At 36.3% G+C, this 18,592-nt stretch overlaps 1 protein-coding gene across 1 annotated transcript in view; it reads right to left on the bottom strand.

The window, feature by feature from the left end:
- The window catches only part of LOC134792470 (tachykinin-like peptides receptor 99D), a 35,736-nt gene that overhangs the window by 12,396 nt on the left and 4,748 nt on the right, over nucleotides 1-18,592 (bottom strand). The window contains exons 3-6 of the mRNA XM_063763753.1: nucleotides 9,390-9,543; nucleotides 4,750-4,924; nucleotides 1,408-1,563; nucleotides 605-667 (exon numbers count right to left, since the gene is read on the bottom strand). Of these exons, the coding sequence (XP_063619823.1) occupies nucleotides 605-667; nucleotides 1,408-1,563; nucleotides 4,750-4,924; nucleotides 9,390-9,543 (548 nt within the window). The remainder of the gene's footprint in view (nucleotides 1-604; nucleotides 668-1,407; nucleotides 1,564-4,749; nucleotides 4,925-9,389; nucleotides 9,544-18,592) is intronic.

Genomic DNA, 18,592 nt, shown 5'->3' with positions numbered 1-18,592 from the left:
AAAGTAAGAAAATGTGGTCTATTTTATTTTCATGCAGCTTTTTGACTGTAGGAGTCTACTCGTATATTCTAAGCGAAAAATGTGTCTAGTATCCTTTCTGATTTATAGTGCTATTAAGTTTAGGTGCTTTGCTAAGCAGAATTTATGTCAGTCACTGAGGGCCCAAATTTTGATACAAAAAGTGCCTGACTGAAAATTTGTACGCATTGTCATAAAAGGTTAAGAAAATATTACATATTTCCTACAGTTTTCGAGGTTATACAGGATATTATGTAACAAAAATAATGGGGATCCGTTTATGGGCATATTTGGTATCATGTTCTGATTAGGAAAAAGTTGACAAAAAAATTTTTTGAAGCGAAAAATTTTCTCTAGCTATAGATTTTTTTTTGCGGTAAAAAAATTTTTCTTCTACTCGTTCCCAATCACTAATCAGAATACGATACCGAATATACCCTTAAACGGATCCCCACTAGTTTTGTTACATCCTGTATGAACTTTCAGTATGATGACCTTTAAGTACATGCTGTTGTGTTGTTGAGTGGTTAAGGCAAGCTGAATTTGCCAATAGGTTATATTGACCATTTATGTAAAATATACTTACTAGTAGTCATACAGTGAAACAGGAGCTATGTTGTAGTCTGGCCATTTCGCGAAGCATACGCGTCTGTGAAATGTATAACATGACAATAAGGTTTAATCGGTATTTCATACTTTAAATTAAACTAATGGTTAATGATATAAATTTGATAAAAGATTTGATGCCATTTATCATGCGGCTGAAGAGAATACTGCAAGCAGACCTGTCGACCTGACGAATAGTTGTAGTACAGCATTTAATTGTACTAACTTAAAAGGGTATCTACCTTAGGCACGTGAATAGTTTATCGGAAGGAGGTTTGTAGGTTGAGAAGTTCACGTGGTTTGGGCTACTGGTAAGAGAACTGCCTATGTGGCTGCTGCCAAGCCCAGTGTGAACTCTATGTACCAGATAATAAAGTCGCAATCCGTTTACCTTCTAGTCCCATCCGGTAAGTCAACCGTGTCGGTGGTGAAGTACACAAGGTTGGGACTGCTGATGAGAGAACTGCCCGCCCAGATGGCAGCAGCGATGTCCAGCGAGACCCGCTATAATGAACTCTATGTATCAGATATTAAAGTCGTAATTGGTCTACCTTCAGATGAGAAAACTGCCTACCTAGATCTCAGGAGCGATGCCCAGCATAGCCCTCTATAATAAATTCTATGTTGCAGATATTAAAGTCGTGATTGGTCTACCATCTAGTGTTGTCCGGCCGATCAACCAAGTCGGTGGGAAAGTATACGAGGTGGGAACAGCTGATGAGTGCTGCCTGCTTAAATGGAATAAACTCTATGTACCCGGTAATAAGGTCCCAATCGTTTTACCTTCTAGTCCCATCCGGTAAGTCAACCGTGTCGGTGGTGAAGTACACAAGGTTGGGACTGCTGATGAGAGAACTGCCCGCCCAGATGGCAGCAGCTATGCCCAGCGTGGCCCGCTTGCCCAGTCGTGGGCGGAGTGGGCTGATGATAGCCACGTATCTGTTGAATGTATTTTATTATTAAGTTCCAATATTACTGAATTAACTATTTTAGAAAATAAAAGTATATCATGTATTTTGTACAATAGTGTACAATAAAGTTTCATCAAAAACATGCCGCTAGTGCAGATGCAGAGTGGAGGGTTAGGTAGGGCTGCACCGTCATTGAGACCGAAGAAATGTTGGAAGGGTTTTAGGTTTTATTTTCTGAATTGACTATTCTTATTTTTTCTGCGTTGTGGATCTGATGGTATGTTTTTTGGTTAATAATGTTCCGTGATTAATTAAAAAAATAAGATATTAACAAGACAAACTCAGGAAAACAATTGTTAGGTAAATAATGTACATTTTATTCAAACATGGCTCTGTGAGAACGGTACATGTCCCTACATTCATTACGCGTAAGTGCACGCGTAACTGCCAAGTGCGAGTTTTCATAGCTTTTTACGACTGGCTTAAAACAAAAGACGTGTTTTAGGTATATTTTTATAGAGGTTTTCTTGTATGATGGCCAAAAAATTGATATTTATTGTAGGTCAACGTTTACTTATAATCGTAAATTTAACTTTTAACGGCCCGGGCCTTTTAGTTGATAACTTAAATTTAATATGATTATTTAAGTCTATGTAGCCTACATTATATAATTTTACGGTTTTCCTAATATGTATTTACTTTCTGAAACAGTGTGTTGTTCCTACGTACAAGTCATAAACTATCTATTAAACTAAGTTACGATGTAAATCAGTAAATTTCTCGTGAAATGATTAATTGGTCTATATAAAAATTCGTAACAAAGGATTTTATTCAGATAAAAAAAAAGTTTGATATCTTTAAATCATTTAGAACCCAAACCCAACGTTAATCAAAGTCTCGCCAAACATTCATTGGGAAAATTCCCCTTGGAATCTGTTACAATTCAAAGAAAGAAACGAAATACGAAAGTAATTCCACTGGACTTTCTTGCTTTTCTTTTTTTAATCTGTTTATAATAAATTTAAAATCGCTTTCAGGACGGATTCTCTGAATTTTAATCAGAGGAAGGAAAAGGGGTAGCAAAGGATAAAATACGATTAGGTTATTTATTTTTGCTGTGGATAAACGGAACTAAAATGTTGGCTGAGCAGCTTTTATCTACTAGCGCAGTGGTTTCCAAAGTTGACTGGGCTCCGACCCACTTAGCAAAAACTGCCGGGACCGACCTCTTGACCCTCTTAAATAAGGAGCATGAAATATTAGTATTAGTCTAGTTAGGCTGTTAACCCGATCGGTCGGCTTGTCGTCTTATGTTTCAGGGCCCACTCAAATTTCGCTCTAGTTTGGGAAATGCTGTACTAGCGTCTTTCCGTGACTTCATCCGCATTAAAAGTCAGGCGGTTAACACACCGTCGCTGTATTTAGAAGCCCCTTATTGCTCACCTGTTTAATTTAAAGTTTAAACCTCCATTACAACCCCTTATCCTTGTAATACCCAAGCCGATTTTTGCGCTTTCGAATTTGGAACTTTCTTTTATTTACGTATAAGAGTTCAGAAGTAAAATTTAATTTATGTTTGTATTTACAAGTACGCGGACAGTTAGATACAAGGTTAAGGGATATTCCGGGAAAAATATAGGCCTTATTTCAGGTTAAAAAGGTCCCAAATTTCATCTAATTGCAGCTGTTCTTGCTTGATAAAGAAATAAATCTCTAAACGTTTAAGCATAATCACTTTCACAGTACAAATAATATTAAATATCTAATAGGATTTTCAGGCGTGTTGGTTATTTTATTCGGGAATTATGTATTACGACTTTAATAACGAAAACCGTGAAGAAATAGGTAACTATCCGTTGCAACTGCAGATTTTTTTTTCGAAATTTAGTTATATTATCTTTCATATTTCATTTCATTCTGTTGTAAAAGTTAAAAGAAAATCTGAAGCTGCAACGAATACTATTTCTTCACAGTCTTCGTTATAAAGTTGTATTAAATTCCGAAGAAAATAACCAAAATTCGTATTCGACTTCACGGCAATCAAGTTATACAAAGATTCGCCTGTATTTCAAGCAGGCCTAGAAATTTTGATAAAACAGGTACTTTCCTTTGCTCCTTCATATATAATAAGGCCGTTTTTGTCCTCTTCCCAGTCCTCGTAATTAGTCATTTCTCCGCAGAAAGTTTTAATTAATAGCGAACAGCGGGTGGAAATGTAAAGTCGTTGATTTACGGTTCAATAAAACTGATTAAATGACATTCCTTAAAAGTGGCGAAAATGTCCTCTGGGAGGAATTTTTCGACATTCATTTACATTTTTTGTCTCTAAAAAAGTTACTGTTATAAATTTACACCGAGACCAGGAGCCTGAAGGCTTTAACTGTGTATTTGTGGTCATATTTAAAGACAATACTAGAGTCTGTGCGGAAAGAGAAGAGTCGTGGAATGTATGGGGCCCAATAGATTTCACGACTCTTCTCTTTTCGCACAGACGTTATCTCATAATTTTTTCTTCATTGGGCCCTGTTTCAGAGAAAGGTAATGCTTTTTTTTCATTTTATGTGACTGAGTACGAGTATTCAATTTTTACTATCGCTAAAAAAATCGATGGGAATTGAACAAAAAAGGATCGTATTATTTTTTGCTTCTTATGACTTCTGGAATGCATGGTTAAAATCCTTTCCCGCTTATTCATAAAACTTTACGGGCCTGATTAGTTAAATTATGTTTTATCCCTTTCTTACAAATACATAAGTCAAAGTGACAGATAAGGACTAACGATGATTAGCTAATTGAGCTTTGTAGCGCGTTTATAAATAAGGGGGTTTGTGTTTATTTAGGTCACGGCGTTTAATCCTTAGACTCAAAGATGTCCGTTAATAATAGCAGGATAGGTACGGACTGTTTTTTTCTTGCTTAATGAAACACTAGGGAGTCGTAAGTTCTGCAGGTTGGCTGTTGTTTGACAGCGAATGACCTTAAACTGTTTAGACAACAACGCCGAGTGCAGCCGCCGCGAGCACTCGAGCCTGAGGAAGGACCCCCGACGAGCCCGAAACATGTCGCCAATGGCGACAAAAAATACAAGTGAGTGAAACCGTTGTCGTCTAAACAGTTTAAAATATGGTTTAAAATAACTCACGAAAGTTTAATTTTGGTGAATGACCTTATTTAAGAAGTAAAATAAGTAAAGAATATAATTAAGTTTATTTACCTGTCTATACTGATCGCCATTAATGTGAACACGGAGGCAGATATGCTGAGCACGGCGATGAACTGGCAGAATTTGCAGTAGAAGTCGCCGAATGGCCAATCAGAGTGCAGCATGTACGTGAAGTTGAAGGTCACGTTCAGGGTGGACACCATCGCGTCGGCCACTGACAGGTTCACTGTGAAATAAGTTTGAATTTAATTCTAGGTCCACAGGGTCCCAGCGCGCACAAGCTGTTTGTCTGGTTGACGTAACAGCCTGTCTAGCCAAGGTTACAATCGCTATCACTTCGACAACGAAAAGCATTATGTCTCTCTATCACTCTTCCATATTAGTGTGACAGTGACAGTTGCGTTTCGATCGCTACGGAGCGTAAGCGATTGGCATCTTGGCTACGCGGCCTGGTGACCGAAGAGATGGCGGCTTCCTCACACAACGTATCAGCATTGCGATACGGCGAGGAAATGCCGCCAGCATCCTTGGTACAATGCCTCGGGGGCCTATTTTAGATTTAAGCTAGTTATTCATTTAGTTTAGTAGTAATTAGGTAGGTAACACTGTATATATATTTTATGTAAATAAATGTATTTTTCATTCTTTGGTTCTAACATCAACCTTACGTTACGTTACCAACACCAATGTTAGGGCTTGAAAATCTATTACCGCATTACTGGGCCGTACTCGGCTGAGATATTTTCACTATTTTACCTATAGCTTTAATATATTTTTAACTTCTGAAGACTTAAGATTTAGGATACATTCAAAATAAACCAATAAACTCTACTCAATAAAAAAATTACAATCGCTGTCTGTTTGCGCGTTTTTTTTTTTTTTTAATTTATTATGTTTGCGCGTTGTTTTTGTATATATGTGGTAGCTGGTAGCGCAGTGGTATTTGATAACCCGAAATCAAATTTACGGGAAAACCTACATAGAAAAACAACATAATACCCGTTTATCCATATATCAATTACTTAAGCCTTTATAAATATATTTCCCACCTGATTTTGAACTTTATTTCAATGTGATAGGGTTCAATTTTGCAAAATTCCTGACTCCCTTGTGCCTTATAAAGGGTTAAAAAACCGGACCGGTGCGAGTCGGACTCGCCCACCGCGGGTTCCGTACGTTTTAGTATTTGTTGTTATAGCGGCAACAGAAATACATCATCTGTGAAAATTTCAACTGTCTAGCTATCACGGTTCGTGAGATACAGCCTGGTGACAGACGGACGGACGGAAGGACAGCGGAGCCTTAGTAATAGGGTCCCGTTTTACCCTTTGGGTACGGAACCCTAAAAACGACAAAAACTCGTTCTAATGAGGTGGATTATCTGTGACGTTACCGTCTTCCTTTCTCATAACTCCATTGCAGCTGAATGGACTCGGATGTAGTAGGGAACAGTGGTTCGGAAAACAATAACCAGGTACAGTGGCTCATTCAACCTAATTCCAACATGAGAGAGGCTATTTGCTTCCCTGCTAATACAGCACAAACATTCAGTAATTGACCAAATTCAATTGGACGAGCAATGGTTATTTTAACTAACACGTAAAGGTGCTACAGTGTATAGCGATTTGGGCGTCAGAACCACTGTTTGCGTTGAGCCACTGTTTCTGCCTCAACCCTACACTACCCTTTTGTGGGGTTTGATATAAACATTATAAACTATCCAAAGATTAAACGAAAACATATTCATTGCTAGAAATTATAGTAGCCCATAAATGCCTATACTGCAAAACGTAATTCAGACCAAAAAAAGTAAGAAAATGTTGCCACTTTTTACTAACGCGTCTTGTATGTCTGTAAAAATAAATAAATAAAAGCACTTTTTTAAATCGTAGGTGTAAAATTACTAATAAATAATTTATCTTAGCGTGATTATTTATCAAAAGGAATTTACTATTTTATAAACAAATTATTGCAGTGGCAACATTGTCTTACTTTTTTGGTCTTGGATTACGTTTTGCAGTTTAAATTAAGTATATATTGTTCACATTTATTTCATGTAGGTATGTACACTTTCTCGTACCACAGATTTACTTAGTAGTTTACTGTTCAGGCGTACAAATAAGATTACCTACAGTAGATTTATAAGATAGGCTTAAATAAGTGTCTAATTAATACAGACTGTGTTGCCAACATGACTTTGGCAAATTTCCAGAAAACTTTATCCTTCTGACTAAAAAAGTTAACGTGTTTAAAATTAAATTTTTGACTATCGTCGTGAGAAACTATAAGATTTTAATATTTAATTTAAAAAGCATAAATTATGTGGTGTCTATTTCATTAAATATTATGAATTCTTAGAAATTTAGTACATAAATAACGACCACGATTATTTCCATACAATTATACAGTGCCTCTACTGTTACTTTATATTAATTATGTTTGTTATCCTTACATTTCTATTAGGAATAACAATAACAAATAAATATAAGCTGTTGCTCCTACAAATATTATAGAAATATGACGTGCAAATTTCCTGGAGACACAACTGTGAAATGAATGTTGACACTCACTTAGTAAATTAAAAAATTGCCGTGCAATTCTCTAGAGGCCATGTGTCACGTCACATAAAGTTAAAATCATAGCATAAAGGCAAAATTCGACGGCAACTTTCGTCAGAAGAATTTCACCAACAGTCCTTTAAATAATGATATTGTATTACCCAGCTTGTTTTGACAGCCCGAAACTTTGTATATGCCCTAAGGCATGCAAAATGCTACATATTTTGTCAGCGTATTTTTGGGACAACCTGTATAATAAATAAAATATCTGGTCTGGCGCTCAAATAACTATTGCAGTGTTGCATTCCCTACCTACTGTTTACACTAATATGAACAGAGCCATTAGTCAGCCTTCCGTCCATTAAATTCTAAGATTTAGATCCCCCTTGGGACCACAGAAGGCTTACCTCACTCAAGTTCATCTAAATTCGCAACACAAACTGTTTTCCTTGGCGTACCTCTAAAAATAATGTGATCGTTGGCTGGGGATGTCCTTGCTGTATTTTTTCCACTGGAATTATCCCGCGAACGTTTAGGATTAAGTGTCAAGAGCGGGCCTTAGAAGACCAATTTGGGAACGTAATAGTCCTCTAAAGGTGGGATCAGACGGTTCACTCGAATGAATGTTCACTTGAGTGAATGATTCATTTTTCTTTCATTGCATGTTCACACGGTGCTGGTGCTAAGGTGTCACACTTTTCATTTTCTTTCAATGAAGTGGTGCGTCTTGGATTAATTTTGATTTGTAATCATTTAATAAAGATTTTAACAAGCAAAACGCAAAGAAAACGTCGACGGTGGTGGGTGCGAGCTTTGAATATATTGGGGAAACTAATAGATAGCCATTGAACATCCTGAATTGTATCGCAATCAATTGCGGATGAATTTAAGTAATTTTGAAGAACTACATACGTACTACTATTAGTAGCATCAGCGGTGGCAGCATGGTTCCATTTTTATCGCCTGTCACTCTGCTCGTCACTTTCGCACTTACCCACTTGTTAGAACGTGACAGGCATGGTAACAAGCGATAAAAATGCGACCGTGCTACCGCCGCAGTATATGTACCTAGCCGAATAAACCTTCAAATTTTACTGCGCTACCTTACTACTAGCGATTGTTTTGGAACTCTGGAATATTTTTAGGGTAGGTACCTACAAATACCATATCCTGCTTTTTCCAAGAAGTCTAGGTACTACCTACTACCCACAGGATTCAAGAAAATAATGCAAAACCGGAATGAACAATCACTCCATGTTCACATTGTTAATTTTTTGTTCATTCGGAGTGCGAGTAAAATATGCTGAATGAAAATATCCAACACTGTTGGATCATTTCACTAATGAATTCATTTTTCACTTTTGGTTCATTTTGTGTTCGCACGTGTCACTTTGAGTGAAAGATGAATAATGAAACACGAAAATGAACACAAAATGAACCGTCTGATTTCACCTTAACCAACGATTCTCGAGTCTAGCGGTCAGACGCACTACTGATTATGAAAAACAAAACTATTTTTGAGAGTATCCTTGCTGAAAGATATGAGGGTACATTTCGGGCGGCATACAAATAGGCTGAATACATGTAGGTACAACCACTAGACCCATTAGAACCACTGTTTGACGTTCGGTTGATCTCAATTTATAAAATCGGTGACAATGCAATATTATGATGACAACGAGCTAATCTAATTGATGGATATCGACCTCCATCCTTCTCCACCATAATAATTGATGATAAAATAACGAAACCTCATTGGATTCACTATTTATAGCTGCTGTTTTGAAGTTGAAGAAGTTTGAGATTAGAAAACTGCAGTCCAGTATTTACTCCATCGCTTTCACCCAATAGCCTGTTTCATTTTAGATTCCACCAACTCTCAATAGTCCTTACATCCTGATGGGTGTTGCTTCTGCGTGCGTCCCATGACACGGGCTAAGGTTGCAACCGCTCGCTACGGCTCCGCGCACGCCTCCCAAATGTCCGGAACTCCTGTTCCGTGATGGGAAAGAGCCCTATGCTTTGGCACGGTGGCTGTGTGAGGTGGCTGGAACCCTAGTTTTTTCCCCTTCGGCCTTCTTGTGCAGAATGGCGTAATCCTTTTAGATGGGTGATTATTTATTAAGTACTTGCCTAGGAAGTAATGCGTGACGCTCCTCATCCTCTTGTTGGCCAGCACGACCCAGATGACGACGAGGTTGCCGATAGTAGCCGCCACCACCATGAAGGCGAAGATCAGTGTCCATATCGCCTGCCGCCATGATGGTAGTATGAACGACTGGAACGGCTGCAACAAAGGAAAAAAGTAACAATTAAAAATGTGCGTCAACTTACTTTGGCACTCTTGTGGTTAAAATACAACTTCACCATCAGGGTGCCTAACCAAGGTGACAATCGCTTGCGCTAAGACAACGAAACGCTTTGTGTGTCGTCTCTATCACTGTTCCTTTCGTGTCGTTCGCTTCGAAGCGTAAACGATTGGCATGTTAGTTACGCACCCAGTTTTTCAAAAATAAATAGCCATTTAGAGCTGGTGTGGTGAAAATTTTATTTTTATTGCGTTAAATATTTTTTCCCTACATTATTTTTTAAAATACAATACCTAGAGGCCAATGTTACATTCAGTATATTTGTTACACTCACACAACGGCTCACCAGCATTTTTGCTATACTTTGTATTTTAAGGCTCAATCGTTACTAATTACTTAAGCTTTGACTGCACCACCTTTCAAAATAATAATAATTTCCCATATTTATCTCACGTTGGAATTTCCGTATTAATTCGAGAGTGAAATACCTACAAGAGTATCATAGGTGAGTTCGATTCACATGTATCTCTGTTTCCTGATAATTAACGACCGGCGTGGGAACATTAAATATCCACAAGTTTGGGTTAGTATAGAATATAATATACGTTGGTGTTTGGCTACGCTATACGCTATAAATAGGTACTCGCGGATTAAACTTTAAAGCCAACTTACTAGATAACTGTAGAGCTTTGCGGTGTTTTTAACTTTACGCGTGATTGTTCTACGGTAACTGATCTGATACTTTACCAAAAGTTGGCCTTTCATGTCGTAAAGTCCTTACAAGGCCAAATGTATGGATACAATTTTATTCAGGACGATTAAAGAAAATTCAAATCGCATTTTTCTACAAAAATGAGCTAAAAATACTTTGGGAACACAGATTTACGCCAGCTTTTATGAATCTACCTATTAGATACCAACGATGTAGACTGCGCTCAGACTAAGATAATGGCACCCTTCTTTATCTATCAGTTTAAAAACAAAGCAATTTAAGTAAAATATGACGTCGCGACTTAGTTTATCTGATCATCCTATTGTCTGCTTCCGGTCTGATGAGTTTAAAACATTTTATTTCCTAGCTAAAAAACTTACATTTACGCCCCTCATGCACGTTATTGTGTACAGCTTACCTACTCATATTAAATTACTTCATATGTATTAAACTATTTGAGATTGACATCTACTTACGCTTAACATCTGCACACTGCCAGGACAATTTATACTGCATACTCGTGTGCATACTTCACACAAACACATACCTACAAGAAAAGCTACACTTAAGAGGGAAGTATAGCTACTGACAAAAGTAACTTCCATTTCGGGAGAAAACGTTTTCCACTTACAAAATCTTAACATATCACTTTGATTTTGATGTCAATCGCTTCAACATAATATATTCTAGGTTAAAAGGTATCGCTTTATTGAAAAAAAAATTGTACGGCAAATTTTGAAAAAAGGAAAACCTATAGGTAAGTAAACCGGCTTTTGCCAGGGTCCACTTTCCTACTTGCTTTCCTCCACTTTGCGAGATCCTGGGCGTCGTCTCGTGTGAGCCCGTTCACGGTCATATCTGCTTTCACAACATCAAGCCATCGCTTTATTGGTCTGCCTTGGGGTCAGTTTTTGTGTCAATAACTTACTAAAAAATTATGGAGAATGGAAAATATTTAGAAGTGGAAAAACGTTTTCTCTTTTTGTAAGGACGATCACGTTCTAGCTTCCCTCTTAAGCTAGAGTTAGACCAAGATAAGTCTGCAACGATGTTGATAGCACACGCAGTGTGTTACTTATTTTAAACGTCAAATTGAATGAAATTACGACGTATACATTTTCGAATTTACCTAAAAGTACAGTAATGTACTCAATACTCAACGTTAAAATCGTCTTTAAAATCTTTCAGTATTTGTACGTACCTACGAAGTAGACCGTAAATTATTTGATGCTCCGGATATGTCGCTGATAAGTGCGAATCGATGTCTACGTCGAGCAATGCATTTCTCAGAAATCATAGATACTTACTTACGGTGAAGTCTGCTCAGACTGTTTTAGTTTTATCATTTTTTTATCAAAGTCTGGAGTAGTGAGAGACGAACGTTATTTTCGAGAAAATGTCGTTTTATAAAAAAAACTTTCATGTTTAAAAAAAAAACCGGGCAAGTGCGAGTTGGACTCGCGCACGAAGGGTTCCGTACCATAATGCAAAAAACGGCAAAAAATAAACGGTCACCCATCCAAGTACTGACCCCGCCCAACGTTGCTTAACTTCGGTCAAAAATCACACTTGTTGTATGGGAGCCCCACTTAAATCTTTATTTTATTCTGTTTTTAGTATTTGTTGTTATAGCGGCAACAGAAATACATCATTTGTGAAAATTTCAACTGTCTAGCTATCACGGTTCGTGAGATACAGCCTGGTGACAGACGGACGGACGGACGGACGGACGGACGGACGGACGGACAGCGGAGTCTTCGTAATAGGGTGCCGTTTTACCCTTTGGGTACGGAACCCTAAAAATATAATTAATAGAGAGAATACAAAATACTCAAGCTTTGAGTACCATCGCCCGCCACACTGTTAATTATCCATCGGTGGACCTTATGCTTTTTGTAATAAGGTCCACCGATGCATGTACAGTTAAGAGTGTTGCTCTTTGTACTACCTGTACCTGAGTACCTCAATAGTAGATTGTACAACAAGGGCATAAAGAGACCCATTTTTACCCGAGGCAATTTTTTCGTCTGAGCGAAGCGAAGACCAAAATAGTAGACGAGGGTAAAAATGGACATTTATGCCCTTGTTGTACACTCTGCTTTTCACTTCGATTGCGAGGAAAATAAATTATATTTTTCACGTCAATTTATACCACGAAATTGTCGTAAAGCGAAAGAACATAATACATAACCAATTCCCGCCGACTAACTATTTTTTTTTTTTAATTTTCAACATGACAACTGTGATAGTTTCAGACGCTTGGTTTTCTGCCAAGTCAAACATTTCGGAGCATTATTGAACGATAATCGACTCCTATTTTATGTGATTTGCTAAATTTAATGACAGAAAATACGGATTTCTAATAAATTGTAGCAAAAATAAAATAATATAACAAGTTTTGTCATCTACACAATTTTATTGCTCAGTAAAATTGTGCAATATGTTTTTCATATCTCATGCTCTGAAAGTGGGTCGTTGTTGTTCTAAAAGGTGCGCAGAAAGTGATACGTTTATGCTCTAGCGCAGAAAAGTGGTGTACTCCTCTGCGTCCCCGTCCCACGAACAACTGGGTGGAAACAAAATGGAAAAATAGTCTTTATTTCCTCGCCTGGAACAATTGGTAATTGTTTAATTTTACTAATCCCACGTTGATCCTGGTTTTATAACAAATTATGTAAGTAAATTGTTAAAAACATATTATTCTTGATTTCTTTCGTTGAATTTTCTATTTACTCGATTTCATAAGGCGGGAACCAAAAGGAATACACCAAATATATTTTTTTAAACCTTACACTTGCGTAAATGAGCAAAGGCAGAATCTTATACAGCCACAGTTAAACGTTTGTACGATATTAAATTGGTTTTTAAAGTTATTTAGCACTATATTCATGAAATAAAATAAAATACAACATAAAATGTTCTTATATTATTAATTAAATTGTTATTTAATATACTTTTATTATGTTATTATGTGGTGCGGCGCACCAAGGTCGCGGTGCGGTCCGGTAGTGTGTTGCGGCTTTTAGAACGAAAAAGTATAAAATTAAAAAGTAAGAGGCAATCCCGCTGATTTTCATACTATAATGAACAAATCATTTTAAAATGACTGCAGTTTGTTAAAAAATGTGTGTTTTCCTAAATATTGCAATCTAAATGATTTTCGCTAGGGGTTATTAATCTTCACACATGTAAAGTCTCCGATTGCAAGTAAGTCCTAAGGAAAAAAATCATGGCCGTTGGTCTAATGGGTACTTCAATTACTGATTTTGCGAAATTGCCTTGTCTTGTTTGGTTTCCTCGCATTCGATATGAAAAGTAGAGTGTTTAACTCGGGTGAAAGGCACCATTTCCGTCTCAGACTATTGGCGCTCTCACTGCGTTCGAGCGCCAAACTACCTCGACAGAAATGGGTGCCTTTCAACCCTTGGTTAACAATCTACTATTAACTGTTTGGCTGTTGAGACCGATTACTTTAGTCTTAGAAGAAAATATTACTTTTATGCTCTAGAGCATAAAATGCGATTTTATGTCGTCTACGCACGACATAAAGGTGCACTTTTTGAGTATGAGAAGTGAAAAAGTTAAAATATATAAAATGGATTATATTGCGGACACATAAAAAGAGGCAACCGTCTCATTTTGACTTTGGAGTATCGAAATACAAGCTTTCTCCTTTGTACCTATTTCACCTCAAGAATATTCATTCGTCTTTGTGGTTGAGTACCGTTTTATAATTTATATCACAATTTTAATACTCAAATTAGTAATAAATACATGTAGGTTATTATAAGGTTTTGGTTTATTATGTGAAAAAATAGAAGCGTGCCTCGGTACCTACACGTTATTTCTAAAATGAATTTCCACACATGTTATTCATTAAGCTTTCTTGCTATGATAATTTTTGTCATGAATACGCCGTATTCATCTGTGCAGTCACCTTAAATTACTCATTAGCTTTTGAACCAGTTTGTAACATTTCGCTATTCAGTGGATATTATTTTAGGATACTTACTCCGTTGGCTCAGCGACCCAAAATGAGACTTGGCCTCCGACACAAGACAGCTCCACTTTTCTCGGCTTTTTTAGGATAGATAGGTTGAATTAAATAATACCAGAAGGCTCAGTTATTAAAATAGTAAACCGGTTTTGAATACTGAAAAAAAAAGAACCAACCAAGAATTCGTCCTAATATCTAAATAATACAATCATGAAAGTCAATACGCCTATCAACTCGACAGCGATTAGTGGTAAGACCACGACCAAGGTATTAGCCGAATATGTGAGCCGAAAATAATGCTGTTAGTAAAAATTGGACACTTTGCTTTCATTTATTCTGTAAGTACAGATAGTAGTGGAGTTAAAAACTTACGAGCTTGTAAAGTGCTTGTAAAGTTGGTACACTAGCACGAAAGTAGATATTCCGGTGAATAGCGACGAGTAATTTCATGTTACATTGTAGACAAAGCCCTGTGTTCTCTATAGTTACACGAGTGCGGGTAAGACGGTGAGAGACTTTTTCTTACTATAAGGATTAAAATTTATATTTAAAAAAATCATATATTCCGGCTGATGTGATGTCGCTGATTTCTATGAGACAGCCAAATTTTTTTCGCAATTTCAACATTAGTCCGATAATAAAAGTTATTCTGTAATGACCTATAAAGTCCTAGCGGTAGAAAACACCTACCTGCTGATCTAAATTGGGTACTTACTTAAATTACACTCATACCTAACTACTTTTAAACTTCCCATGCCAGTTGATTGGCAAAGATGGCATTTGCAAAATTTTGGGAAAGAAATACCGTCCTTTTGAATAGAACATACACAGTTGTGTATAAAGAGACCAGACTAGTTCTTTGCCGTTATTTTGTAGACATACTTAGGCGTTAACATGATTTCTACTTTCTAGACAATTTAACTCAACGTGAGTGCTAAACGACTTCCGATTTGAGCGTTCGTCGGTTAAGAAATATAGTACCGGATAAAGGATTTTTTGCTTAGCTCTCTGGGGTTTATTACTATCTACGATTCAATTTATAGCCTGTAATAAGTTAGTGATCTATAGTAAACCTGTTAGTAGGTAAATAAATTTACAACTTTGTGGCAAATAGTAGACATAGACATAGAACATAGACATAGAACAATTTTATTCAACATCACATGAAATGACAGAGTTATATAACAAATAGTGTAACACATTTTACAGATAAATCTTAAATTTACACTTAAAAACTAAGAAATTGAGTTGCACATCTAAGGGAGAAATATTCATGAGTGTTAAATAGGAGCTTGCCTCAGCATAATGTTGCAGTGTATTAACTACAACGCTGGTTTTCAGGCAGACCCTTGATACATTATCCCTTGCTTCTGTTAGTCGGAAACTAAATGGCTTAAAGTTATGTTAAATATGTATCTATGAGTGTAAGTAAACTACATACAAGTATTAGAATTTGGACAGAATAATTGCTAGTACCTATGGTGTAAGTAGAATTGAATAGAAAATAAAGAATAATAATATGGAAGGAAGTATATGATCTTATAAGATAGATTATGAGTGTAAATATAATTAATAAAGGTAAAACTAAATAAATAAATAAAGACATAAGACATATGGTGCATAAATATATCATTATTTTAGATATGACGGCGTGGCTCTAGTACCAGGAGGTAGCGTGTTTTGTATTGCTATAAGACGTTGTTTAATCTGCAATTTAAAACTACTTACTGTGTTTAAGTTTTTGAGAGGTGGAGGTATATTATTCCAACATTTTGTCACTATAAGTACACCTATACAGTACTGTACAGTCTGTTTGTTGTCATTGTCAATAAGGTAACGTGTCACTGCTGAAGGGATGCACTTAGAAATCACCCTACTAAGAACATATGGTACGTTTTTTATAAATCGTCACAAATAGATACAGCTCGCGTGCAAAAGTAGAGGTAGATAATCAGCAGTTAAAGTATATTTACATACAAAAGTAGATATTATGAAATCATTTATTTACATACAGTAGATGTTTTTAGATTTATTTTGATTTGGTTGACTTTGAAACAAGAATAAAATTCCATTTCAAAAGAGCGCATCAGATTAAAGAACCGTCACGGTCGAAGACACTTTCCTTAACATCAAACAGTTTTAAGTATTACAAACTCGAATATTGTCGATTTATCAATTTTCTTGCTACGGCGTACTCCTTATAAAATAGGTAGGTACTGTTGCGTCTGTTGATGAGAGTTCAGCTTTCTTCACGGCTTTTGTATAGGTGTACTTATAGTAATAAGTGTTGTGATGGTAAGTTGTGGTGGACGCCATATTTGATCATTTGTTGAGAATCACTCTCGGTGACACATTTTAGTAGATATCGTAATGTGATATGTTTTTGAGATGTTTTTAAATATGGTGAAATAATCTTTCAGATGGGGTTGCACAAGTAGTTTGAAAGATTGAAGTTCAAGATGTAGCGCAGCAGTCGGATTTAGTTTGACGTTCAGAAGCCTCCTGTAGAAGGCGCTCTATTTGTTTGTTGGTCAGGGATATCAAGGTAAGAAAGAGGGTTTTAAACAAACTTTGCTACCGAGAGAAAACAATTTTTTTTCACCACACCAACGCAAGGAAAATACTACTGCAAAACATTACAAATCAAATCCAAATGAACGGGATTAAATATGTATTTTTCATTCAGAATCATCACTCAAAAGTCAATTCTACCAGCCAACATGAGGTAATTGATACTAAATTATTTTTCTGTACATAATTATATTTCATTGTTACCGTAGTGTAGTAGTAGTAGTAGTAGTAGTAGTAAACTCTTTATTGCACAAAATTACATTAAAAATAACATACAATTAGTAAGAAGTACAAAGGCGAACTTATCCCTTTGAGGGATCTCTTCCAGTTAACCTTTGAGTAGATGAGAGGAGAAAGTGAAAAGAGGGTGACAAATGCAGCAAAATTTACAACAAGGTACCAGAAAGATAAAGGATATAAATACATACAAATTTTATAGGATAAACATACATATATTACACAAAAAGGAATGGGGAAAATACACTAAAAATTGGAAAGAATTAGAACGATATAAAGCAACTATACTATAGAAATATAGACAAATTAATCAGTCAGATCCTAAAATAAATCTTTCTGTATGCATCTACTTACTTAATCTCTGAATAGTAAGGGCTACCTTAATCAAACGTCGCATTAGAGTTCTCGCCTTCTGTTTTATCGCAGCATTATTTGAAATTAACGGCTGGTTGAGGAAGGTACGAGCTTAGTATACATTAAATATTTTACAGTATAATATTCTAAAAAAATTGAGCTAATCGCTTACTTTATTTATTTACCGATTATGTACCTACCTAGTTCATTTGGTACGACAGATTTGAAACGTCTAGGACAAACAAATAAACAATGTATGTATGATGTCCTTTTTTCGTTTGATTTAAAAGTGTACTTTAATGGTCAATCCACAGGGCCAACTTGTCACAGAAAGAACTATGAAACTATGTGGTAAGTAAGTATGTTACAAAAATCGACTAAAGGTGACAGGCCATTTCCAACGACAGCAGCACTACTATTCATTTTACTATGGAAATTGACAATAACACCGACGCGTTCGTACTAGTAGTGCAGCTGCGGTCAGAAATGGAATGTTACCCTAAGTCTTATAGTAACATCAATATGGCTTCTGTGATGTTCTCATTTTCATCATCAATCTTATTTCTCTTGGTATAATTCTATTGTTTGTAGGTAAATAAAGCAATTTATTATTCCTCCATACAGTGCGCCCGTAACACCGGCCGCATGACAGTGACTAGTTTTGCCAACGATTCTGCTTAATTATTGATGAACACCACAGCTTCTTTTTGGTACTTGGAAACTTCGTCACTTAGATACTGAAAGACGCACAGTCGCACAGTATTTATACTAAACTCAAATTCAACCTCGATTTTCTATTTAGTTTTATTTTATACATAAGTTAGTTTATTTTTCTTTTTAATGTTTGTATCTACCTTATAAATAAACATAGGTAAGTAATAAATACCATAAGCCGTACTTCAAAGGATCTTCATCGGAAAATACTAGCAATATAATTAGTCGCATAGGATTACTTATTACAAATCTTGGTCTCATCACTTTACAAATTTATAACAAGTAACACGAAATCTTGATACTGCTTAAATAATTATGCTGTGTAAAAGGGAAATAAACCCTCGCGATCTATCTTAGCTTACCTACGTCAACATACATACGTAAAAGCAGCCGGTGCGTCCGTCCATCCATACAATGTGATTACTGACGGCTTACCGAGTTA

This window comes from Cydia splendana, chromosome 7 (assembly GCF_910591565.1).
Source record: "Cydia splendana chromosome 7, ilCydSple1.2, whole genome shotgun sequence".
Classification (NCBI taxonomy): Eukaryota; Metazoa; Arthropoda; class Insecta; order Lepidoptera; family Tortricidae; genus Cydia; species Cydia splendana.
Note: the sequence above shows the minus strand (reverse complement) of the source record. Positions and strands in the feature narration are given on the sequence as shown.